Source organism: Diplotaxodon limnothrissa, linkage group LG9 (genome assembly GCF_057381915.1).
Source record: "Diplotaxodon limnothrissa isolate DT_005_m linkage group LG9, D_limnothrissa_male_GT1.1, whole genome shotgun sequence".
NCBI lineage: Eukaryota > Metazoa > Chordata > Actinopteri > Cichliformes > Cichlidae > Diplotaxodon > Diplotaxodon limnothrissa.
In genome coordinates, this window is record NC_140604.1 from 15,308,583 (window position 1) to 15,335,487 (window position 26,905).

The following is a 26,905-nucleotide window of genomic DNA, read 5'->3' on the forward strand; positions in this document are numbered from 1 at the left end:
CTACCACAGTGGAGGACTGTTTGTCTCCAGCACGCCGTACATCTCAGCAAGTTTTTTAAAGCGAGGCCCCCAGTCATTCAGGTAGTCGTACTCATGGTCGGTGTTTGAGGTTCCAGATTGCAACGAGCTGAGGGACTCCGCGACAGAGCCTTCCCCCTCGTAAGCGTACGTCTGCAGGGAGTCGTAAGGCGGGGCGCACGGGTCCATGTCGGCTTCCAGGAGCTTCGCCAGCACGTATCCGTGAACATTGCTGTCCCCGCTGCCGCCGCCCATGACACATGCCTGAGGGACGTATCGGGACAGGCTTTCGATCTCCGGCAGCATGTCCTGTCTCATCTTGCCCGGATGGTGGTGCGCCTCACGAGGGTTCCACATGGCGGCGATGTCGAAGGCCTCGGTGTCTTCTTCGCCACCGCCTTCATCATCATAGCGCACGATGTTTTCATGCACGTTCTCCTCCTCGTCACACAGGTAGGGCTTCTTACGATGGGTCCGCAGGGAAAGCATGAGCAGGATCATCACTGTTATAAAGGGAAAAAATGAATGAGTATAGAGGCCATAAGGAATCAGTGGTTTAAGTAAATGCTGTGACAGACACGGTTATTCATTTTTAAAATTCTTGGTGTTTTAATGTTAAAATGTAAAACCAAGCCTCGACCTCTGCAGCTACAAACCAACAATTGAAGTTCTAGTGGCTCTATAGACTCCCATCTTTTATATACAGTCTATTATAGCTCATGGCAAAAGGTCAAGACCGGGGTTTTCAAACATAAGGCCGGGGGTCCAGAAAGGCTCCAATGGGGCCGCTGGATGGCTTTGGAATATTTGAAGGAGTGCATAGATTTTTAACTTTTATAATAAGGACTCAACTTACTTATTCATATCTATGAATAATTAACTAACTCTGGGAATAGGAGCAAGTATAAAAACATTACCAACTGATACAAAGCTCAAATAAAGATATTTTTAGAAAACACTATTTCATAACCCTTCAGCTCAAATACATCAACAGTGTTCAAGAAGAAACGCTTGTGCCATCAAAACCAAAATTACTGCATCTACGAGGAAAAAAATAAAATTCACAAGAAGGCGAGCAAGGATGTTTTAAGAAAATTTACTGCTGCCTGTCAGAGCAGCAGAGCGAGTCAACCTGCTGAGCCCTCCTACCCGCAGCTACAGGTCTGCAGAGAGAGATAAAGCGGGTCCGTATCGTCCCCTGGGGAACTGAAAGTGTGATGCTACAGGGCAGCTGGTGCTAATGAATGCTAGACTTTCTGCGAGGGTGAGAAAATAAATCCATATTTAATCCTACAATGCTGATGTCACACTGGGAGATGCCTCCTTTTTTGCAAACAGACTTTTTAGCCTTCGGCTGTTGTGTTGTGTCACGTCTTGGGTGATCTAAGATCTCTCGGCAGGCTGCATATTTTGCGCACTTTGCTTTTTAAGTTCAGCTTCAGGGTTGATTACCTTCTTCAGAGGGGGTATCACAAATATTTAAAGTAGCACACCGACTCGCTGAAAGGTCAGGGTGTAAAACAAAGTGCGGCAGTGATTTTAATCACGGCCCGCTCCTACCCCTGAGGCTCGCCCTCAGCTGGTTCTTTCACATCCTACAACAGGAGATTAAAATGTGGTCTGACTTGGAAAATGTTTTCCAGCCACATATTCCAGCAGTTTACGGCAGCTGCATGATGTCTTTCTGCATTTGTGCACTTCACGTTTGACCTGTCAATCAGACAGGCGTCCAAAATGAGACGAACCGTGAAGATTTCGGTGCAGAAAAAGGTTCTCGTCGTGCTGGGTTTCCAACATGACATTCACAGTTTGTGCAGAGCATGATTGGACAAATCAGGGACAACTGTTTCACCAATGTTTTTCTTTTTTAAAACAGCGATTGCAGGACTCAAGGATAAAACCACAAAATGGAGACCAAACGCAACATTTTATAAATATTCACAAATATTAAACATGCCTAACCCTTATCCCTTTAAATCTCACTTGTTACACAGGACACTTCAGGGTAAGTATAGTGGAAGGTTTTACTACAGATTCTCAGTGCTTTGTCCTTTAATTTCAGGTAGGTTTAGGTCATTAATCTGAATTCACTATAGATAATAAAATCTTGTTTTGTAGCAGACTGTAAATATGCTTAAAATTTGGCATGTTAGCATGGAAGTCTAAGGGCATTGGTTCTTGTCTCATGGAGCCAGCCTCAAGTGGCCATTGCAGGAACTGCAGTTTTTGGCACTCTCTTTATATTAAAACTCAAACGTTCGTTCCCTTTAATATGTAAGAATAATAAACCATGTAGGGCAGCAGCACTTATGTGTGTCACCTAAACTTAGGCTTTGTGAGCTTTTAGCTGACACGGTTATTTGCACATCATCGTAACAGCAGCTCACCCAGCAAGACGAAAATGCAGGCCAGGATGGCGATCAGAGCCCCCCTGCTGAGGCTGGCGGGCAGGCTGTAGGCCTCAGCGTTGCATGACATGACGTTGCCCTCCTGGTCGCAGCTACACACACGTATAGTCAGCGTGCTGGTGCTACTCTGAACCGGCTGCTCACTGTCCGAGATGAAAATGGGCAAATAGAAGACGGTCTGGTCTTGCTGTGACCAACCGCCACGGCGTGTCAGGATCCACGCTGTGTTGTCTGGAAGCGAACACAGAGGTCACAAAAAGATCAAGTTAGTGTTCAGAAATACAACAATAAGATGCTTAGTGTGAGGTAGCTGATAGCAGCAGGGTTTCATGTATGTGCTGCGTTCAGGGTAACTGAACACGCGGAGGAGTCATGGGATGGTGGTGAGAATTGAAGACGAGCACAGCTGTGAAGAGGAAATGTCGACTGAAGCTACTAAATATCACACCTATTACTCACAGAGGCTTATTTCAAGACACTGATCTTTACTGTCAATATATAGCAGGAAAAAAGAGTTTTAACTCATTCATTGCCATTGACGTCTATAGCCGTCAATTGCAGTGAATGAGTCAATGGGTTTAACTCATTCACTGCCAATCGCTGGCAGTGAATGAGTTAATAGCCTCACATACATTTGATCATCTCCCACGGTTTCTACAGCTGTTACTGTAGTTAAAATTATGTATTAAAATATCCTTTAGTGCAATATTTCTGTCTAGCCTGAGGGAGAAAAAGTTAGCAAAATTATCTGATTGTTCTAAATTACTATAAATATAATTCTGCTTTGCATTCCCTTCCCCACGCCCCTAGAATGTAATTATAATGGAGAAACACTGAATCCTTCATTATATTTTTTATTAAGTAAATGAAGATATTTGAGAAGAATCATCTTTAACAATATCAAGAACATGAAGATTCATAAGAATGTGAATTGTGTGTTTTAATGAAAGGAATTAAAAGTCCTTAGCAAGTTCTAAAATTTGATAAATACAAATGACACTTCATATTTGCATAACTGATTTAGGAAAAATGAAGCCAAAACACAGCATGTGTGGTGAATACTAAGTATACCCAAAGAGGAAAGACATCTGCAATGATCTTATAGAAGCAACTATCGCTGGACATTAGTCTGGAAAAGTTACACAATCTTTTTCAAACAATCTGAAGTCATTCTGCAATGAGAGATTCTTCATAAGTGGAAGTTGCCAGGAGTGGACATCCCAGCAAACTCAACCCAAGGTCAGACTGTGCAATGCTCAAAGAAATTGAGATGGGTTTTAAACAATTTGTACAGGTGTCAGTTAACATGCTATATGTTAAAATTCTGTTACAACTAGGAGAAGACGGAAGATGGTTAGTTTGCCAGGGTTGCCAGGTATAGGCCTGTTCTCTCTAAAAAACAACATGGCAGCATGGCTTAGGTTTGCAAAATTGCATCTGAACAAACCACGAGACTTCTGCATTAATGTCCTCTGGACAGAAAAGACCAAAGTGGAGATGTTTGGCTATAATGTACAGCAAGTACCAATCACAGCATGCCAGCACTAACGCCCCATACCAAGTGGTGAAGGGGTGATGATTTGGCACAGGCACAGGACCTGGCCACCTTACAGTACTTGACTTGACCATGAACTCCAGAGTATCTGCCTCCACTTCCAAGTATTCTAGAGCCAGTTTTGAGACCATATGTCTGGCAGCTTCATCGAAACTGAATCATGCAACAGGACAATGATCCCAAATACAGCAGCAACTCTACAACAGACTGGCCGAAAAAAGAAGCGGTGATACAGTGTAGTTTTTGTTAAAAAAAACACACATGCTGCAGTTCATTTGAGGTTGTATTTTAATAATAATTTAAAAATTTTGACTTGCAGATTATTTTTAATTATGTCCTGATTCATAAGACCTTAGAACAGAAGGAAGCTGTACTTGCTTTTTACCACGACTGCATTAAAATGTAAAAACCATGAATATTTACTGCTGGGCTGCATACTTCCATACTACATATTTTACTGTGGATGCTGCTCTTCCATAGATAAGGAGAAACAGCGATCTTATTTTACTGGTCCAACTCACTAGAAATCAAATTAGCCTGCATGGAAAACTCGTGCATGACACAGAACCGTGACCGAACGTGTACCTTGGTTATCTTTCAGGGTGAAGTTAGGGTTGTTGACGGCCTCTGGAGCCAAGCTGTAGTAGAAGTGCTGCCCACCAAGCGGCTCGTCTGGATCTACTGCTGTCACGGTCTGGATCAGCTGGATTACAGACATGAAAGTTATATTTAAAATCTGCTAATGGCTTATTTCACTTTCAGCAAGAAATGATAGTCGAACAGATGTTATGTAGTGGAGAAAAATGTGTTTTTCTGGAGTACAGGTAAGGGTGGTATAAAATGTGTCTCAGATTTTACTCTAAGAGCACCAGAATATAAATTATACAAGTATTTTATCATCATTAATGACTTACAGGGACTTATTCCAAACACTGATGCAAACTGGTGTCTCCGTACCTGCCCTGCTTTGGCATTTTCACACACATACGCCTCCAGGTAGTGCATCAGCGACGGAGGATTATCATTCACATCCAGGACCCTCACAGCCACCGACACACTTGCGATCTGTGTGGGGTTATCTGCAGGGAAACGCAAACTGGTCAGAGGCTGATGGACGGAGATAAATGACTCTGAGAAATCCTAAGGTGCAGCATGTTTGCTGTAAAAGATTTACGGAGGAGCTCAGCAGGATCCTCACAGATTACAGTCCTGTTATTCCCCATTACAGCCTTCCATTTGCATACCCTAACCAGCTGTGTAATAAGCTGTGAAAACACAATTAGTGCAAAATAACTACTTTCTCAGTTTTCATCACATGATCCATCCATCAGAGGTGTGAGATTAGCTCTCGAGGTCAAAGCTCCACGTGGTCTTACTGTGCTTTAATATTCACTGCAGTGAGCGTGCTCCAACTTTGCTGAAGTTGAAGATTTGGTAAATTAATAATCTACGAATTAGTTTAGTTCAAATTGAACTACACTGTGTAACAAATTAAAGTTCTGACACAATCTCCAAATTAATTATCACTTTTGGTAACAAAGTGTTGACTCTATCCTAAACACATTGTCAAAATTCTTAAAAAAAATTTCACTTAATGCTTTCAGTTCTCACATAATCACCTTTTTAATTACTAGTATTGTTAGTGTCCGACTGCTTTTTGTGTTTAATTTAGGACATTTAGCAGTTTTTGGACTCAATTACATTATTACAAGTAACACAAGTTTGTCATTAAGAAGCTAATGTAAAATTGTTGACACATCATAACACACATACCTTTCACAAACATGGCTCAATCTCAGTAATCTTATGTCCACAGGTCTAAAAATACTTATATCACAACTATAAAGTTACAATTTCATGTGAGTTCCTCGTTATTTTTGCTCTTGAATTTACAGCAACATATAAAAAGCTACTCATTTTTAAAGTATGAAGTGAAAATAAGGACTGTGAAGTAGAGAGAAAGTTTTTTATCGTCAGCTTTGCTTTGTTCCGGTACATTGAAATTTTTTCCCTCTTCCTCTCTGTGCCCTTTCCGTCTCCGTCACATCTTTAATTAGCCACCATGCGGGAAGTTCTTTAATTAGTCATTAATTCAATTACCATCTCCTTTAAGGTGTGTCTACCAAACAAAGGCACAAACAGACAAACAAAGCAAAGGGAGGAGGGGTGAAGGTGACTTTCGGGGCTACCAGCTGTGTGCGGCTCTGCGGGGCATCTCCTGCTCAGCGTTACATAACTCTGCAAGAGCTGTTCTCAAAAAATCAGTCAGTCTGCGTTCATTCAAGTTTACTCCATCCACCTGTTTGTTTCTGTTTTCTGCATAAAGCCGCTGAATGAATCTCACAGTTTTCTGCTGTTAAGTCCTTAAATTCAAACAGTTATTTAAATTTGAGCTGCAGTTTTACAGGTTATGATAACTGTATGCATGATTGATTTCTATATTTTTGAAATGTTAGCACTAATCTGTGTCACGTAGTGCTCCCATACCACCTATGGATGCACATGCTGTTCAAAAACTACTTTAGTCTTTAAATAGAGACTACACTGTAATGGCATAAAAGCAGCAAAAGCAGAACTCAGTTACAGCCAGATGTGTCTTTATTTGCATGTGTATAAGACGTACTCATCTCCATGGCGAGGATGGTGATGTTGTGCCAGCCGACTTCCTCTCGGTCTAGCGAGCGTACCGTCATCAGTGACCCGGAGGTGATTTCGATGTAGAAGTACTTGTCGGGGTCACTGGATCTGTCGATGGAGTACCTGGTGACACAAGATGATGACATAATGACAACAGTGATAAATAAAATGCACCATTGTGTAATTTTAAGTGGTTCATAGGGTAATGCATGCAAGCACACATAATCCAGTGCGTGACCCACGCGTGGATGTGTGTGATAAGATGCAGGCTGGAAACTCCTGAGGGAACTATGAGAAGAGGCTCCAGATAAGACTTAATCAGAGTATCTGCATCCTCTGCCAAACTTCCAACATGTTGGGACATGCAGACCTGCAGAGTGCCGCCCTGGCTCGTTTCCTGCCACCGTGGGCCATTTTCCAGAAACGCTCTTTTGAGAGAGACACGCAGCAACAACAACAACAACCGGCCACACTCACACACACAGGAGGAGAGGGATGAAGAGCGCATCCTCTTCCAGGCTGTGGAGCATAAACCAGTTTATTCACACAGAGATGGAGCTCACCTGTCACTGCCATGCTCTCCTCTCACCTGGAAGAGCCGCAAATGTGTGTTTCAACCAGGAAACAAGCATATGTGTGTAAATCTGTGATCTGATGATAACTTGCATGTTGTTGCACTTTCATTTTTTCCAAACATAAGGAAAAAAAGGAAAGTAAACTGTATTCTGTTAAATTCCTTAAAGGAACGTTAAAATGATGGTATAACAGAGCGTCAGTGACGTAAGATTTTCTTCTGCAGTTATATTGGAGCAGTGAATACTAGACAGCACTTATTGAGCAGAAAATCTCTCATATGCTGAGGCAAGACTAGCATGCACAGATGATCAATAATAGCTTATGAAAAACCCACTTTTGTGCTATTTTGAACTTTTATAATTTGATTTGAGAGCAATGCATTCACGCAGATATAACACATCTTCTCCTTCACTGCATTCACGAACCTCCTCCGAGGCCTTCTTCTTTTCCTCCTGTCTGGCAGCTCCATCTTCAACATCCTCCAAATAAAAGTTTTAGCATCTTCAGCTCTGCCACCTCCAGCTCGACCTTCTATCTGCTTGTTTCACTCTTGCTGCTAACCTTTAGTCAGAAATCACTCCTGACACTCATTTCCACCCACACCACCCTGCCAGCACCCTCTCCTTCATCACTTTTGTGCATCGTCCATTGTTTTGGATTGTTTATGTCACACAGCGGAAATTTGTGTTTTTATGTTTTATCAATCTGTGTATTGGTACATAGTGTTGATTTTATTTGCATGATTTTATAGTGATATTTATATTGCATGTTTGTTTATTGATATTTATACTGCATGGTTTTATCCTCATATTTATATTGGTGTTAATGTTGTACCATGTTCCTTTAACCCACTGTGGACTAAACAGATAATTGTAGGCACCTGTGAGGTGGGGGCGTTCCCCAAGGTGGCCTATCAGCCGCCAGGTTGACCTGTTAAAGGGGATAGTGAGCGCAGAGACAAAGGAGAGAGGAGTGACGCACGAAGGGTGAGGAGGCGAAAAAGGAACGCGTGCAACCCCGCACGTGTGTGGAACGAACTGCTGCCTGACTGTGGGGCGCCGCGAGTTGTTCGGCGATCCAGTCCTAACAGCAGGAACGGCAACAGTGGGTGGCGATGGCTGCAATGCACGACAGGGCAGGGATGCCCCTCTGCCTGCATCTGACGGTGAGACGAGGGAGGCCGTGTTCAGGTGTGGAGTGGGGCGGGACTGTGCGGCGACGCGCTGTCAGGAGGAGACAGGTCTGCGATAGGAGCCCCCTCCCTGGTCTGTTGCTGACGAGTTTTACCATACTGGAAGAGAAGTTCCTCTCCTGTCTCCTTCATATAAGGACCATTCGCCCATGTGTGGCTGGACTGTGGGATTATGGGACTATGGGAGAGTAATTTTAGTATATGGAAAACATGTTTTAGCCTTGTTTTAATATTGTATAGTTATTTCTGCCGGCAGGGCTTTTAGCGGGTTGCAACACTACTTTTATTGTATATGGGGAATTTTGTCTTGTATTTGTGACTCTGGCTATGTTTTTTTTATTATGGAAATAAATGGTGTTTGAAGCCAGCTTAGTTTCTGTGCCCTGAGCGCTGACCCACCCACTCCCCTTTTTCGCTTGTATGTATACCAGACGTGGTGGTGAAGATTTAGGTCCACCAGTCTTAGCGGCTACATTTACCAGAGGTTTTTAAACTCGGGTACCTTCACTAACTGTACATCACACACATGCATTGTGTCTTGCTTCCATTGACATTCATTCCTCTTTTCTCCAGACCATACCTCCACCTCTGCAGCTCTCTTACTTTCACTACAGATCACAGTGTCATCTGCAAACACCAGTCTTCACCGTAGACTTGTATCTGACCTTATCTGTCAACCTGTCAAACAATAAGGGGCTCAGACCAGATATCTATATATGTAATCCTACCCCCACCTTGAACCCATCTGTCACTCGTACTGCACATCTTATCACTCTCTCGTTGTCCATGTTCATGTCTAGCACCACTTTCTCTCCCACTCATAACTTCTTCATGTAGTACCACAGTTCCTCCTCATGTAACCTGTCATATGCTTTGTTTTTCACTGCTGCAAATCCTGATATTTTAGTCTGAACTTGCCCTGGTTAAGTCTTCTCTTTTAATAAATATGACCAGTTTTATTTGTCTCGTAGAAGCGCATTAAATGCATCACATCATACTGACACAGGCAACATACTGAAGGAAGAAATATTTTTGCCTTTAAATGACTAATTAACACACATGCTGTTGTGATCATCACCAGATGCAGATATCAAATGTTTAATAAAAGTCTGTTGCTGGCACACTGAGGCATTAGCAGCAGACTGTGCTTGCAGACTTGCTCGCTGTGCGCGTTTTTGACTGACTGCCGACAGGAAACGGTCGTGATTGGCATGTCTGCCGCTGGCGAGGATCTCCCTGAAGGATCTCTATTAATATCACTGGTCCACAGTCCTGAGGAGGGGGGGAGGGGGCAGTGTGTGTGAAAAAGCAGGTGAAAAAGTGTGAGGTGAGTGCATACAGATGTATCTGCCAGTCACGCTGCAGCGCAGAAAGGACGGAGAGATGACAGATGAGGCAGACAGAGACACTGAAGGTCACCTGCTGCTTGTTGTTATCTGCCATCTGATGTTGCTGTTGCTGCAACAGCCGATTCCTCAGTTATCTGCAGCTCCCATTGCCAAAACTCGCTTTTTGAAAATCTCTCACTGATGCTCGTCCAGCCCTGAAGATTTTAGTGACACGACATTTTCAGACTGCAACTTCAGCTGCTCTGAATCCTGTTGCTTCCAGATATTAGAAATCAGTTTTCTGCTGATGGTCGTGATTGGGTCTTTTATTAATCATCAAAACCTTGGATGACTACCTGTAGATCTCCCATAGCAAAAAAATAGTCTTAGAGTTACTTTTGCTAGTCTCTCTGTCACATCAGTAAACGAGGATTACTTTATAAACTCGGCCACTTGTGTCAGCCCATATAAAATAAAACATTGAGCTCATTTTCAAATTCTTACTCTAAAAGTCATTAAGGAGGATTATCCAGTGTTAGAGTTGAACACAAATCATTAACCAATGATTGTGAAGTTTCACAAATTTTTCTTTCCTGTTTTGAAGTGTTAAAAAGAAGCTGATTAAAAAGAAGATGGACTGTTTGTTCTGTTCTTTTCTTTGGAGACAAGCTTCTTCAACAGCTTCAGAACTTCAAGTGAACAAGCTCAGCTTTTACTGATCATAGACAGACATGTGCGAGAAGTCTCCTGGTCCTCATTACTAGGCCATAATAAGAAAAACAACTTTTACTGTCAATAAATAGCAGGCTTTTATAACAGTGAGTCAGTAAAGAATGATGCATTTGAACTTGTACTAAGAACTTCCAGAATACCGCAGCCACTTCAGTCGCAGCAGTACATGGTAACCTCGAGCGTTGGCTGCATCTTGTGATTTTAAGAAGCCTCAGTCTTCAAACAGCAAACAAAAGGGCTGTTTTTAGGGAAATGGGGGGGAGAAAAAAAATCAGTTTTCTGCTATGAGGTTCATTTAAAAAAACCAAAAATAAAACACATTCTCTAGGCCAAGAGAGTATTTTTTAATGTGTCCTGAACAATAGTTCTCCAGGCTTTTCTTTGGACATTGGCTGCTTTATCACTTATTTTCTGTCCAGTCCTTGTAAGAATATTTTAAAACCATATAATCCTGACCTATGAGTCATTCAAGGATAAAAAGGCATCTAACTGAAGGGATGAACCAGTGTTGCATCTACACATAACAGAGCACTTAGCAAAGAACCACCACCTCCTTAGCCACTTTTTCACTACCAGCCTGTTGCAAAAACGCATAAACATATTTCCCCATTTCTTTAGTTGAATGTATGAAAGATGTCAAACTGTCAAATAGAATTTTTCTACCAACAAGATGATTCTTGAAGAGCTTTTAGCTGAAAACCTGATATATCTAAGCATGGCAGTGTCCTTAAAAGATTGTGAAAATGAAGGACAAAGGAAGAAATGGCTCATTGCCACATTCACCTATTCATACAGACACTTTTTTCTGTCCTTAAGTGCTTTCTATCTAACATTCATACACATTCACAGCCATCTGTAAAACACGGTGGTTTGAGCCCACTTTACAGACAGGAGAAATTGTCAAAATTGATCAAATTATGAACACAAAGAAGTACAGTCAGATTTGTATCCAACATGTAACACCATCTGGAATCTATCTCATTAGTAATGGCTAAATCTTTCAGCATGACAATGATTTCAAACACATTGCCAGTGCAGTAAAATCATACCTGGGTAGAAAAACACAATCAGTCGTAGATTGTCCTCCTCAGAGCTCGGACCTCCACATTACAGAAGAAGTTTGGGGTCATCTGAAGGTAGCTAACATCCAAAGATGAGCTTTTCCTTCAAGAAGGTTGGAGAATTGTTCCTAAAGACTACTTAAATAAATGATAAGGAAGCTTTCCTAAGACAGTTCAGGCTGTGTTGAAAAATAAAGGTGCTCCTACCAGAAATCGACTCTCAAGCTCATTAGGATCCTCAAAACTGTTTCTGTAAATATTTTCTGTGTTTTGTTTTGCATGTGTTGCAGGTATGCACATGTATGTCCATGTACATTTGGACATGTTTAAATAAATCACCTATTTCCTCATCTCACTAGCAAAATATGAAGAAATGGGGGATGACTTAAGACTTGCAGTACTGTTATACAGGTGAGTTGCATGACGTGTTACCTGTCAGTGAAGGGGGAAACAATAGAAGTCAATATCTATGAGTGAAAGAGGACGAAAACCCTGACACAGCACTCGGGTTAAACTGCTGAGTGTCCGTGCAGACGGATGAAGTGAGCAGCAAACACACACAGGAGTCATCTACATCTTTACTTTTCACCCTGATCGAGGTGGAAAAAAGGGAAAGCTGGGACGAGGTGCAGCTTGTGTGAAGCACTCAGTCACCCCCGCAGCCGCTCATTCCTTCAGATGATTAATAGCCTAATTAAAAGGCTTTATGTCTAATTAGTTTATGAAAGGTGCAGTCTGGACGATCAACGCACCACGCAACATCTGTTCTACCTGAGCACAAACCAGACTGAAATAAATGACATACGTCGTCAGCGTCTCTACTTCTGCGTGGTCTTTGGTTGTTACACAGATTAGTCCTCTATCTCGTGTCAGCTGTCCTGCTCTGAACATACATGTGGATAAATGGGAGCTCAGTCATATCAGCCTGCAGCTGCAGCCAGCTGTGAGTTGTGTTGTGATGCTGCCCCCTGCTGGTAAACAGGTTACTTTACTCTTATTTTACTTTAAACTAATGAAAATGCAGATTTAACTAAATATGATGCTCCAGATAGACTGCAGTTATTACATTATTAAATTAATGAATTGACAACGCTTGTAAAATTGTGATGAAATTAATGAAAATTACCGACATATTTTAAATACATTTTGGTTTATAAGTTTCCAAGCTTATAGAAGAGTTGCTTAAAAAATATCCATATTTAAAGGTGAAGAGTGGGAATTTTTTTTTAACTTCTGTTTTAAATTCACCTCTCAGTGCATAAGTTTAATCTCTGAGAGAACCCAAACACATTCTGTGAGTCTGTCTTGGTTCCAGTTGACTGGTTTTAGTCAATGGTGGGATGGATAATTTGTTTGCCGAACACAAATTAACTCATTGATGCATCTCAGAATTGGTTCAGTTTACTGCTTCTGAAGCCAGTGGTCTCAGAAGCTGATCGAGGCTGGGCTGTTGGCATGCAGGATGTTGGCATGCATATCCATGAGAGCACCATACCTGATCTGATTGTTTCTGGTGGAATCTGAGCTACCGAGATGAGGCATTCCAACCTAAGCTTGTGCCATATACAGACTTCTCTAGCCAACATTTAGTCCCTGTGTCTCTGATCAAATCAAACCATGCGAAGCACATAACTGGAGCATTATCACAAAAAATAGAAACTTTGCCTTTGAGGTGGTTTTTTTTGTCGTATCAAGGGTATTTATTGACCTATTTAAATGCTTAAAATGTAGACTAAACTCTTGCACAGTAAGCATGTTTGCAGTAAAACTGCAAAACTACTGAAGCACACAAAATCTGGAGTGGTTTATTTGTCATCCTCACCTCACAGTGTTGTTGGCAGCATCCGGATCCCTCGCTGACACGGTCTTCACCATAGTCCCGATCTCTGCGTCCTCTGGCAGCTCGACGTAGTACGCCGGCGAGTCGAACAGCGGGGGCTCGTCCACGTCCTCTATGCTCACGTGCACGATGGTGACGTCCTTGAAGGGCCCGCGGTGGCGAAAGGCCGGATCCAAGTGGGTGTTGGCTCCCTCCACCTTTAGAGTGTAGCTTGGCTTGATCTCAAAGTTTAGCGGCTGATGGGGTAACACACAAAAAGATTTTAAACCTTTAAAAAAGAACTCTGGGGTTAAGACGTTGATTGAGATTAAAAGGTTAAACTGCTGGTATTTCATGGTAAAATCAGCAAACGCTGGGCCTATCTGCTAGGAACTGTCCAGCTCAAAATAAAAAAATAAATATTAAGTATTTATTTCAGTGCTGAATTTACTGAAGAGATGCTGCAAAAAGAATGTGATCTTTCCCTCACTCAAGGTGAAATTAAATTGATAGATTCCTGAAGGGACTTTTGAGTGTAGGACAAAGAAGGCTTTCAGCCTTTTGTAAATGATAAAAAATGGACTGTTTCTTTTTAAAAAAAAAAAAAAGAAATTGGATAGTTAATATCTATATCATAATATCATCTTTATCTCTATCACAGATCTTTAGTCTGTACCTTTTTCACTGTGATGATGCCAAAGAGGTTTGTAGGGTCGGTGCTGATGTCAAAGGTGTCCCTTCCATCCCCATCGATGATGCTGTACTTCATCTCAGCATTGACCCCAATGTCCCTGTCCTTCGCCCAGATGCGTCCCACCACCGACCCCACAGGAGCCGACTCAGGAATGCTCATCTGGTACAGCCCTGAAGACACAGATTAACATGAGTGTAATCAAACGGGTTCACTTTTCAGTCCTCTAGAGGGAGCCAAACCTCTTCGGCTCCTCTTGTCTCCAAACCACATCTCAAGCCGGATGAAATAAATGGCTCCATAAACGCCTCACAATTGGGTTATCTACTGTCTCATGGGTCGGCTTGAATTTCATCTACCGTTTAACCTCAAAGAAGAGGTGACAGCTGCCCAATTTGTGGAGCTCCCCGCAGCCTTAAAGCGAAACGCTTGCACATTGTGTTTGTCGGAGGGGAATCCCTGAAGCTCTTCACAACCGATCAAAGTTCCATCAGAGTGATGGCGTTAATTGGTTTGGGGACTGGTGATGGAGGAGGAAGTGGGCGCTGGGTGTTTTCTTTGTCTAAGAGCGAAGCCACCGGTCGGCCAAGCCGAGATGACCGCAGACAGTTAGACAAACCCCTGACCTAATGAGAGAAGTAGAAATTGGTATATTGAAAGAGACAGCATGGGGCGTCTGGTGGCTGGGAAGAAGGAGAAGAGGGAGGGAGGGAGGAGGCCAGAGGGTAAATGACTGGGGATTGGTGGCTAGAAGTGGACAGAGGGGCTAATGGCTTGGGTTCTCCAGAGAAATGAAGTGGATAGATGTAGAGATGAATAGTTTTGCACAGTTCTTATTGGGGGCAGTTTTAAAAATACACAAAGCACACCACGAGTGAGGTGTCAACCCTGAAACTAAACAGTGATCTCAGGGCCATTTCAGGGCTCTGAGTTTGGGTTCCTGGCCTGTCTCAGCTGCAGCACGCTCAGGCTGTACTATAATGCACAAGGCAGAGTTCAGTGTAAAGTCAGCATCATTTTAAGGCCAAGCTTCCAGAAAGCAAAAACACCAACTGGCTCAAAATCGAGACTTAATCCTACTTCTTACCAAAAATAATAAAACAGTATCAGTATTATGCTGAACCATAAAAATATACAAAACTGCATGATAAGGTCTTCCTAAAGAACGACATCTGAGCTTTCTCCAGAGACTCCAAAACTTAACTTTGAAAAGAGGACTTCTTATGAAGATTAAAAAAAGTGTTTACTGCAGTAGAAGTTAAATGGTTGTTTGTTTTTCCTTTTAGTTCAGTCATTTGTCTGATAAAAATTAAGAGCTAATTTGTGGACTGCTGGTTGGACAAATCAGCTCACTGGAAGAATATCTTCTGACATTTAAAGTAATGCTTTGTTTCAGCCCTCATTACCTCAGGGAGTCATAGCTCAAAGCTGCACAGTTTGTATATACTCAGAGGCTTTTTCTTTTTCTTTTCGAAGTTTTCCTGCAGTATATCACACGCTGCTGTTTCATAGCTGCTGAGACAAAGTACATGTTGCTCCTCCTCGAGGCTGATATGGGTTCAGGTAGAAAATCAATAAAACTAAGAAAAACATCTGCAGAGGGTTGCTTACTTTGGTCAAACATGGGCGGGTTGTCGTTGATGTCGCTGAGCGTGATGTTGACAGTAGTGGTGCCGGCTAGCCCCCCCAGCTGCCCGCCCATGTCCTTCGCCTGGATGACCACAGTGTAGTTTTCTCTGGTCTCGCGGTCCATGTCTGCCAGGGACACACGGACCACGCCTAAAAACAGAGAGGCAAATTAAAGGTCAGTTGACACAGACTGAGGTGAAACAGCCAAAGGATGGTGTCCTGAAATGAACGTAAAACCTTGATGATCAACTGATTTTATATTGATCTCTGTCTGTTCATGAGGGATTTTTCCAGCATCTCGTTGAATCTGTGCATGAAGATTTACGCAAGTCATGAAGGCAAAAAGAGTTCAAACCCATCGCTAGCAAGGTGTACCAAATAAAGTCGACAGTAAATGTGCATTCTGCTACATACAAAAGGTGATCTGCTGGTGCCTGGGGGGCTTGAGAGGAGTCCAGTGTCATCCTAATACACATGCATGCATAAATCATCCTCGCACCACACACCACAACTAATTAGTTTCTCTAATTTAGAGTCCCCCACCCAAACACACATTACTGTTATTTCTCATTTGGATATCCAATATGTTAGTATGATATGATGTTATGGCAACTGTACACTGTTTTTAAATTATAAATTGTGCAAGCTAGCAGAATGGCAGTCTAGTTTATGCCTGATGAAAAATGAAAAATGTTTTTTTTAGAAATCATAATTAATATTTTCCTCATTAATGATGCATCTCACAAACCATCCTCTGTTTTTCAGAATGTTAATTTTTATGCAGATTAACCACTGTGCCTGCGGACATATGTGCAATCTGTGCATCGTTACAGTGGATGCCACTTAAGCCCAATAATCTCATTGTCATGTTAATGAAACCAGGTTCAAATTACTTTTTTGGCTTTGTGACATGGTGCATTATCATGCTGAGAGCAGTCATTAGGAGATTGTAAACCATGCGAATGACCAGGAACGTTTAAGGGGAGACATGGTATTCAGATAATAATGAATCAAAATCTACAGGCAAATGTCCCAGACCACAAAGAGTCAATCAACGCCCAAGCTGAGAAATATGAAAGCCAATCATCTTGTTGCACTGAGACATGCACAGAGCAGAGGTTTGGGACAATTTTAATTGTGCAGCAGCAGACATATCTACTTGTTAATGTGGTAGAAATGTTGATAAGCATTCTTTTTGCTTTGCTGTTGTAGCCATAGCATGACTTTAGATTGCATTTGTCCAGAGCTTTTGTGGGACAAGCAGACACTGACCAAGTTAGCACAGATGTGCAAAAAGCTGCAGCTTTCAAAAACATCTTTATAGCCTGATATAAAAAATTTTTTCTGGCCTTTACGGATAGTTTCTCTACAAAGGGCACTACGTTTTGAATCATCAACCTGGATGAGTTAGTTGTCTGGCACAAGCAGATGAATGCACAGGTATTTGCCATAGACAGTACATACGATGTAGCCAAATTAAAAATTGGTCAGAAAGGACTGTTATCCTGGTGATGCTCACTCGTTCACTTGCTAATTGATTTTGATTTATTTATAGCGTGACTTCACCAACCAGTGAGACGCATCATGTTCCTATGTTCCTGTTTATTCTGTCTTTGGTAGTTGGTAGACTTCACCTCTGCTAATGGGAGTCAACGAACTGGACCTCTGAACCGCCTAATTGAATTACCTGACAAATAATATTGGCCGCTGCTAAAAACAGCCTGCCCAAGAAGCTTTTGTTTCAGTTTGGGTGAGAAAATCTAGTTAATTAGCACTAATTAGCAGGTATAGGTGTTGCACTCATACAATTTGCCAATTTCTCATCCAAGAGGTTTTAGGTTTTAACAGCTGATGGGATTCTCAGCCAGTTAAACCCTGGTGGAGTTGTCACCTTGGAAGTAGACCTGAGGTTTGACTTATGCTGTTATCATGAGAGTTATTAGGGTCAGATGCATCTAGATGTGAATGGGAGTTGAAACAGATGGGATCTCAAAATATATCTGTAGGCGGCTGATCGATGATATCATTTTCAAGGACCTAAAAAAAGAGTTGCCTTCAAGCACCTAAGACTACCATGACTTTGAAAAAAAAAATAACAACAATGTGGTGGTGGTCATGAAGATGTAATAATGTCCTTTTTAGATTCTATTTTGAGTCAAAAGAATCAAACTTTGTGGCTTCATATTTAGTGGACTTCAAAATAATTTTGCAGTACCTGACTTAACGTGACTTGCTTCTAGAAAAGGTCAACTGTGGTACTGAAAACATCATCTCTGACCATAGATTTGAGCCTGCTATCTGCAGCTTTAGGACAAAAAGGAGACTAATCAGACCAAGATACATTTTTGTCCAGTTTTAGTGAGTCTGTGACCTCTGCTGCCTCAGTCAGACTCAATGTGGTCCTTTGCTGTTGTAGCCTGTCCACCTCTGACTCAAATGCTTTCTTTCTCAGCACGGACGTGAAGATTGGTTATCTATGCTACTGTCTGCCAGCTCCAACCGGTCTGCCAGCTGACCTCTCACCTAACTGAACTCCAGAAGCAGCTGTGGTGGAAATCTCACAATATCAGCAGTTGGAGAAAAACCACATTACTCCTGATTCTGATGTTTTATGTTTAGATTAAGTAAGCATTCGGACTTATCTGCAGACTTTAATGTTTTGCTCTGCAAACACATGATTGCGTGATCAGATGAGCACATAATTACACAGATGCACAGGTGTTCCTAATGAAGTTATCACTCAGTGTCCTAATCAAGAAGTGGAAATAATCACATTTACTTTAGTTCGAACTGAAAATGAGAGCAAAGAAAAGTAAGAAATTGTTGCTTCTAGAGGATTAAATAAGGTATTTTTTTTGCATAGCTGCACAGTTAAAGTGCACGTAACCAACCTCAACCCTGCAACCTCACTATTGGCTTACAGCCTAATTTCTCTGAATCACATTTGCGTGCTTTTTTCAATTGCTTTTATTTTAAATCTGCAGCACAATTCATGCAAGGTAAAAGTTTTGTGCTACAGAATCAGAAAAGGAGTTCAAGTTGCGGGCAGCTCCAAGGCTGTCTGTGTTTAAGTTGTACATTGTGGCAGCACCAATAAAAGCTGTGCCTATAGTCGAGGCAGTGAGGCTGATTGATGGCTGCAGAGCCGACCTACAGCAGCAGCGGTAGCAGTAGTCTGACTGGCTGTTGATGGGCAGTGCACCCTCAGCGGTTTGGCAACAGATTCTGTGCTGACAAAGAAACGGGACAGCTGTGTTAAACACTGGCCAGAGGTACTAATGGATTTTTGGACATGGTAGTAAATCCTTTAACCACATCCTAGAAAGCTACAGGTTTAAAGAAATCTTCCTCTTTTACAAGTTATGTTTACCTTATTTTTATATGCTGTTATTTTGTAAAACACGCTGGCCAACCAATAATCTTTATTCTTCTTCTTTGAAAAGATACCTGGCTGCAGTAGTTTGATCTAATTCAGACCCAAGAGTATTGGAGAGGTCTCTCACGCTTGTGGGTTGATAATTTAGTTCATCCCAAAGCTGTTAGATGGTCAAAGTCAGAGCTTTGTCTGAACAAGTCCAGTTTTTTTCCACACCATGCTGTACGCTGGCTTCACGCACTGAAGCACTGTCATGTTGAAACAGGAAAATGATAAATACACAAAGGTGGAAGTGCACTACCAAAAATGTCTCCACTTTTTTAAACACCCTCAGTGTGTAAATATTCCTGTCTCCCTTTTTGGGATCGTCTGTTGTCATCCTGAGGTCCCTGGTTAGTCTCCATGTTGCTGTACTCTGTTTCTTATCTGCAGTTAGTATTCGTGCATTATTCTTCCTGTCTTTTGGGGGCAGCTGTGGCTGGTTGGATGGTTGGATACTTGGCTCCTCCCATCAATGGTCTGAAGCACCATTGAGTAAGATGCTGAACCAGCTAGTTACCCCAGTGCTTCATGTGTGTAATGTTATGTCTAGATAAAAACACTGTATGAATGTATGTGTGACACTAGGAGTGTTAAAATGGTGTAGTTGCATACTTGACAACATTTAATTAGTTAACTGGATGCAACATAATGGAATATTAGTTGGTAAAAGGCACTAACATCACTAAAAAAAGACACAAAATCTAGTTCAGTGACTCAAATTAGAGAAAGTGAAGCTGTGGCTTCCAGCTGCAAGTCAAGGTCGCCACAGCAATAATAGAAAACTTAAAGCCTGAAAAAACCCAGGTGCTTAGGTTGCAGTTTTAAATCAAGACAACAGCACAATTATCCTAAATATACAGACAGGTTGTAGCAAGCTGTAAACGTATTTATTTCTGCTATAAAGCCAGACATTTTAATGTGAGAGTCTCGGGGGAGTGACTCAGTTTTTGCCCGTAAACCAAAAACTGCTTCTTCTTTTTTTTAATCTTCGCTACAACCAAAGGGAGTACGCCACACATAAGTTTGGGGCCCTGACTTTTGTCAAATGTAGTAGCCTATATCATTTAGCTTTAAGTACAGGGTGCAACACTTCCTTTTATTATCTACTGTATACTAATAATTATTTTTAATTACTTCTGGTACTGATTGAAATGAAGAAGGTCAAGCTGTGTGATCAAAAGCATTTGCAAGAAATACATAATACAAAGCCAAGTATGCTGTTTGTTTCTTGATCCAGTCTTTATGCTAAGCTAGGCTAACAGGATGTGGGTTAAAGCAGGTTTCTCAAAAACTTCAAATAGTCCTTTACTAATAAAATGACTTAAAAAATAAATAATTGTATGTTTCTGTCACCATTGATGGATTCATCATCTCAGAAGAAAATACTCAAAATATAAGCCGGTAACTGGGACTCAACTGCTGCTTGGAAAGAGATAAAAAAGAGAAAGCAGGTGAGAAGAAACCAGCAAGATGGTTAAAAGTATACTGCAAAATACATAGTATTTAATTTTATATTTCTCCAAGCGTTTGCTCTCCATGCTATGAGGCGCCGTCTGTCTTATTCTGTCCTCATTTTCAACAGAAAAGTCACACTTTGAGCTCTTTTTTTGTCGGGTGCCAGGATTTAGAGACGTGGCAAGTTGCGTCGCGTTTCAGACAAGTGTTCGGTAGTCTCATAGCAACAACAGGAACCATGCTGAGCTTCCTACATTCAAAGTCGGTTTGGTATACACAGGGGTGTGGACTGCTAAAATCAGACAAAATCAGTGTGATATAGTGTTAAAAAAGAGGTGGTAGGTGCCTGTTAATAAATCTTAAGGAAGTTTGTGGACTTTATCGGGTCATCTGACATCATTCCGAGTAATTACAAATTCATATGGAGCTCATAAAATAGTTAGTAGCTGGTGAAGCTTGAAATTTCCAGCTTCTGCATGCAATGAGTGGTTTTGCAGTTTCGTACCAGTCTTGGCATCTACAGAGAAATAAGGCTGGCCCTCCAGTATGCTGTAGACCACACGTGCGCTGTTGCCATATGTGGGGTCGTCAGCATCTGTAGCGGTCAGCTGGATCACAGATGTTCCTGGAAGCAGAGGTTAGCGGGAGATGATGCAGTTATAAATAGGAAGCATCCTCTTAGGTGGAGATTTCTCCATCTGTAGACACAAACTAACTGTGCTTATTTACTTTAAAAGTATCTTTATGAATTGTGAATGAAGCAGATGGAAACGAGGCTGTAAGAACAAGCAACAGCGTCAACTCTGAAGGGCTTTTATGCACTTTGTTATTGTTCGCCATGGCTGCAAACATGGACAAACATGCACAGAGAACATTTTTGTTTCTGTCTCCTACCATGCGCCCGCCTTTCCTTTTCCTTCTGCTTACCTATTTTGGACATCTCAGGCACAGTCGCCTGGTATGGGCCATCTAGAAATCTCGGCTCGTTGTCATTGATGTCCTGGATCTTGACGATGAACTCGGACTCGGGCTCTAGGGGCCTGTCCGTGAGGCGGTTGCGGGCCTGTGCACGGAGTATGTACTGAGCCTTCACCTCTCGGTCCAGCCTCTGGATTGCGTGGATGTCCCCCGTGCTGTCATCGATGGTGAACGTGGTGCCCGCCCCTTCCCCCGTGAGGATGTACTTAATGGAGCCATCACCTTTGTCCATGTCTGAGTGGAGCTGTGCGGTTCAGAGTTGTTAGTTAAAAGTGAAATTCTCATGACCAGCATGAAAGACCAGTCATAAGTTGACAGTACAACAGACAAATGGTGCAGTCCAAAAGTATTAGGGCATTGACATGTTTTGGGAATGATAATTAGGTCGTATCTTCCAATTTTAGAAAAATGCAACAGCACAGCGATCCTAAGCATACAGAAATGACAAACAAACAGCTTTACTGGGACAAATGAAGCAACGTCCAAGTCAACCTCATGATCTCAGTCCAACTAAACATGTGTTATAGTTGCTGCAGAAAAAAACCACACACCCAGAAATGAGGATACACAAGAAAAGAGGCTGTAGTACATGCCTGGAACAACGTGGCTCCCTATTTAGGGAATTAGTCAAGTTATCAAAGAACAGTAAAGTATGTGATGAAAATTTGCTATTTCACATTTTTGCAACCTGACTGTTAGGAGTGTAAGAGTAGCCATGATTCAGTGTGCACAACACAGCTACAGGGTAACTTTCTTAAAGTGGACTTGTTGTGCTCCTTTCCAGCTCCATATTTTTATTTGGGGCTTTTATTAGAAGGGCTCTTTCAGGGGCTTTGGATTCTCTGTCTGAAACAAGCCATTTAAGCCCCTCCCCCTGTAAACAGCTTTAGTCTTATTGACTGGCCCTAACAAAGAGACGGTTTGAATAGCAAGTAGGTTGAGTAGGTTAAAAAAAAAAATCAATGCATATGCTGGCATTGTTGACAATGGTTAAGGTGATGCTTCATGGATATTGTCAAATTTGGGTAAGTAATTTGTTATCTAAAATCTGCTGCAGCGCACTCAAACCTTTGATTCAAGAGAACAAGATGAATTAAAGTATCTTTGCCTTTGTCAGGGATTCATTTTGATCTTCTGATGATTTGCTTGCTGAAGATGATTCTTCATTAACAGCTTTCATTTGACCACCTGCTCCGTTTTACTCCCTCTTCTCTCGTCAGTAATGGAATATAAGATACGCTCTGAATCAAAAGTAGGTAAAATAAAATCAGAAGAACATAATTCAAGTGATGTCGCTTTATCAGTTTTTTTTTCATCTTTTTTCAGCCCCAGAGGTTACTCCACGGCTTCAGCCAGGGGTGTCAAACCTAAGACCCGGGTGGGGCCAGAATGTCTCACTGGCAAAGACCTCACGTTGCTCGTTGTACTGCATCAAAGTACTTTGGTTGTAGTTAAATTGCTTATTATTGTTCGTATTACATTAAATAACAGAAAATTTCCAGTTTTTGTCACAGTAAAAGAAAAACAAAAAAGAAAACAAATAAACAAATAGATATATAAATTCAGCACTTTTTTGCAAATTAACATTGTCCTGTAATTTGTTGTGTTGACAAGCATGTCGAGCTATGCTGGTGGGTTTGCGCTGCACTACAATTTGTAGTTAAACTTCTTTTCACTGAATGTTTTCTGCGATATGTAGGATATGTACCAATAGAGTTCCCAGTCTGGCCCACTTCAGATCAGTGGGTATGTGATGATTTTGGCACATGGATCTAAGCTTTTCCTGATGTAATTTGATGTAATGTGATTAGCAATTAACTAATTTTGACCTCACCAGGGCTCATTGTTAATGGTTTTTACGTTGTAGTCTAAATAATCTGGAAAAACATGAAATGTCCTTATGATAAATTAATGCATTACTGTCAAACTGATTTGAGTCCCCCAAAATTGTAAAATTCTTGACCTCCAGGGATGGTGTGTGCTTATGTGTTGTTCTTAATATTGTTGCTGGAAGTAGACATGTAATCACAGCTTACAGCCTGTTGCCCGAGACCCTGCAGTGCAATCAGAAGCCTTTTGTAGCCTCTAAGAGCAAATGTCATCCTGTTGATCTGCAATCAGACTTTACTTTGTACTTAAAGGGCCTCTGCGTATGATGAGTGCTTGCTGCCATCACACTAGCGGAGTGAAATTAAATGCCCCCCAGTCTGTCTCATATATAATCAACAGGTGTGCAGCCAGGCCACAACACAGCACTAAATCTGCAAACACTCCTTTCAAGACACACTTCCTTTGGCTGTTTTTCTCATCTGGGGCCGAGCCGAGGTGGTTGAACGGCTAAAAGTTTTGCTACTTGTTATGCCAGTGATAATGCACTAGTAGTTTTTACAATATCTTTCATTGCCGAGAAGCAGACAATACAGCTTTTCCTATCACTGCCGACAACATGCCCACCTGCACGCTCTCCTGCAAAGCCCAGCTCAGCCCAGAATAGATTTCCTAATCAGCACCTCATTGTGGACTTTAGCCCTGTGTCTGGTAGTGATATATCACAGGCTCAGCTTTCCTCTGCTTATCCACCTTCTCCGGCTCCAGTGCCTCCTTTCCTTCAAAGCCTTTGAAAGTAGCAAGTTTGACACTCGGGCTATCAATTACCTGCTCCTTCTCAGCCAACAACCCAGCGGCTCTGAATACAAAGTTCCTCAGCAGAGGTAGGGAGAACTGAGGAGAAGCAAACTAAGGACGGAGGCTGCAATACATCTTCTGCTTTGCCCCGGACTTGAGTGGCCCTTTGGGTTGTAGCTCAGCCTGTTAGAATCACTTTATCCATTCAGTGTGAAAAAATTAGAGATGAGGAGAAACACGGTATGGAAATTTTTCACGCCATATTTAAGTGGAAGTAATATTTTTCCTGAAGATCTCTCTGTCTGCATAAGCACATGGCTTTTAGGAATCTGACATTTTCCTCAGTATTCCCAAGCGGTGGTAGTGAAATTATTCCAGAAGACTAATTAAAGCAGGTTTGCATCACTCCCAAAGGGTGATTTCTGAGGATGAGCAGTTAATACTGCAGTGCTTTAAAAGCTGATGAGGGATATTGAGGGAGTGGTAGTTCTGAAATCGGGGCTTTATACTTTTAGCTATTCAGGAATAGCAAAAAGCATTTTCTTGGTGTTTTGAAACCAGCTGTGATAAGTGAGTGATTCATCAATCACAAGTCATTAGCCAATCAGCATTCTCAGAAAGACCAAAACTTCCACAATTGAGTTAATATTTTACTCAGAATGACCCAAACCTGGTGGTTGAGTTCAGAAAAAAGAAAGACTTCAATAAGCACTGGCTTCACATCCATCTTTCATAGTGTCTGTGGTGTTAGCTGCACTGATAATACTTGTTTGTTGCTCGTAAATTGGTTAAAATTGGCTTCACAGTAAGAAAAAATAGCAGGCTTGAGCATTTTGTTTAAATTTAGATACATTATTACTTCTGTATTTGTTGAAACTAAAAGAAAACATGTGCTCCTGCAGACAATTTCTATACTGTGAGAGTAATACTCAGTGAAATGGCTCCTAAATCGACTCAGATTTGTGCAGGCACTTGACACTAAATTATTTTTTTGCTTTCTCTCTTTCCAGAGAAATCTTTTTTAGTGATATAATGGCATTTTTTTTTTAAGTTTGAGCTTGCAGAAATGATGCTTCTCTCTGCCGATGATGACTAGAATTACAACTATTGATCAAATGTTCAATTCACTTTAGCAAGCGAGCAATCAAAGTGCTCCATTGTGAGCACCTCTCCTCTGCTCTTGTGAGAGCATGTCAGCGGTGCTGCAGATGTGCCGTCCACTTCTGAGAAACGGAGACCGACTGAAGCTTCGGTTCGAGTCAATTAACTCAATCACTGCTGTCTGGCTCTGGTTCAAAGTGGACAGAAGAGAGGCTGTCTCTCAGAAGAACTCAGTGCATCCAGGGATTAAATTTGGAATTTCTTTTTCTTTTTTCTTCTTCTTGTGTTTATTGAAACTTGCCTTTGCCCACCCATGATCTTCTCTTTTTGTATTCATGTGCTCAGCTCTAGCCAAGCTGCCGATGACCTCCAGCAGTAGAGCTCCCCTATAGATCTTTTAGTTTGCTCTGTTTGAAGGAGTTGGAGTTAAATTCACTTTGCAGCACCTATCAGTTCAAAGGTTACTTAGAAACCATGCTCTCTGCAAGGCTAGAAACCCACACTCTTTGCATCTTATACCTCCACATGTAAAGTGCAACTTATAGTGAAGACTGACCTTTCCAATATAAAGTGGTTCCAGTCCAGTATACTCCTCCAGGACAAAGAACTGATTCCACACCCAGCTTCGCTTTGCCCGTTGCAGCAGTGCTGAGCTCCCTACATGTTCCTCCTCTGCCGGCGTACCCAGAAGGCTATGAGGCAGAAGGGTCAAAATGCCAAGAGCCACGGGGAGCAAGGTCCACGCAACTGCTGGAAGATGCACTCGGTCTCCCATCGTGAAACACGGAGTAGTATTTGAAAAGACTTTTCCCTTTTTCTTGACAAGTGGAGCTATTTCCTGGGTCTCGTCTTTGTGGCTGCTGGAAGAGAAAAAAGGAAGAGCACAGATGAGTCTCAGATTCTGGACACATTCATTTCTGTTAATATGTGTCATCCACAGGTCTCCAACAGTGCCACGGGATACAACAAGGACATTTCCACTGACTCCAGATTATTTCTCTACTACTGAGCTTTTGTAGATTTATGATGAGCTGTGTATCTGTGTGAGCCTTATAACGGCTGAATGAGAGGGTTCCTCTTGTACTGGCAATGTGGAGTTGAAAAGAAATGAGGAGAATGGGTACATGTTCTTCAGATTTTTTTTTGTTGCTTTTAGGTAAACCAAATAAACGTTGTGCTGTATTTTTTCTTTTTAAAAGTTATAAAATGAAAACAAAAAGACTGTTGATGTCACAGGTATGTGTAACTATAACATCTCTAGTGAGGATTGCCTTAGAATGAAGATGACCTTTTGTGGTTTTTATGGGTCATTTAAGTACATCAAATCAGTCCGTAGGTGTACAAAATTCAGGAACTGAACAGACTAATGTAACTTCCAAACCACTGTTTGTCATTTCTACTTGAATGTATTATATAAAGTAGGGAGCATCAGAAGCACTGGCAGGTGCATTTTTAAATTTTAATAGTAAGGCAACCAGTACCAAGCTAGGCCAACAGCCAACCAGCTTTAATAGTCATGACAACAAGATGAAGTCACTAAAACTGTAGTTCCTCTTATGGCCACTTGAGGCTGGCAGCAAAAATTAGTCAGCCTAATTTATCAGCTTCCTCCACAAAGCAACCTCCATAAACGTTTCATTTCAGTTAATGCACAGACCTCTTGGATGGTCTGCACGACACAG

The 26,905-nt window shown here is 41.7% G+C and overlaps 1 protein-coding gene across 1 annotated transcript; it reads right to left on the reverse strand.

Moving 5' to 3' along the window:
- On the reverse strand, window positions 1-26,001 carry LOC146625365 (cadherin-20-like). The gene is made up of 11 exons (XM_085362023.1): window positions 25,780-26,001; window positions 21,447-21,741; window positions 21,025-21,144; window positions 15,629-15,796; window positions 14,003-14,190; window positions 13,330-13,583; window positions 6,605-6,741; window positions 4,939-5,060; window positions 4,567-4,684; window positions 2,406-2,657; window positions 1-521 (listed from the first exon to the last, which is right to left on the reverse strand). The coding sequence occupies exons 1-11, from the start codon at window positions 25,996-25,998 to the stop codon at window positions 1-3; spliced, it is 2,394 nt and encodes a 797-aa protein (XP_085218149.1). The 5' UTR covers window positions 25,999-26,001.
- Between the last annotated feature and the right edge of the window lie 904 nt (window positions 26,002-26,905).

What these genes read in the sequence shown, in the direction of transcription:
- LOC146625365 (XM_085362023.1), bottom strand. Translation starts at nt 25,998, where the DNA reads ATGGGAGACCGAGTGCATCTTCCAGCAGTTGCGTGGACCTTGCTCCCC. An exon ending in GCATCATCACAGTGAAAAAG is followed by an intron (nt 13,584 to 14,002) that starts GTACAGACTAAA and finishes TTACCCCATCAG; the next exon opens with CCGCTAAACTTTGAGATCAA. An exon ending in AAAATGCCAAAGCAGGGCAG is followed by an intron (nt 4,685 to 4,938) that starts GTACGGAGACAC and finishes TCTGTAATCCAG; the next exon opens with CTGATCCAGACCGTGACAGC.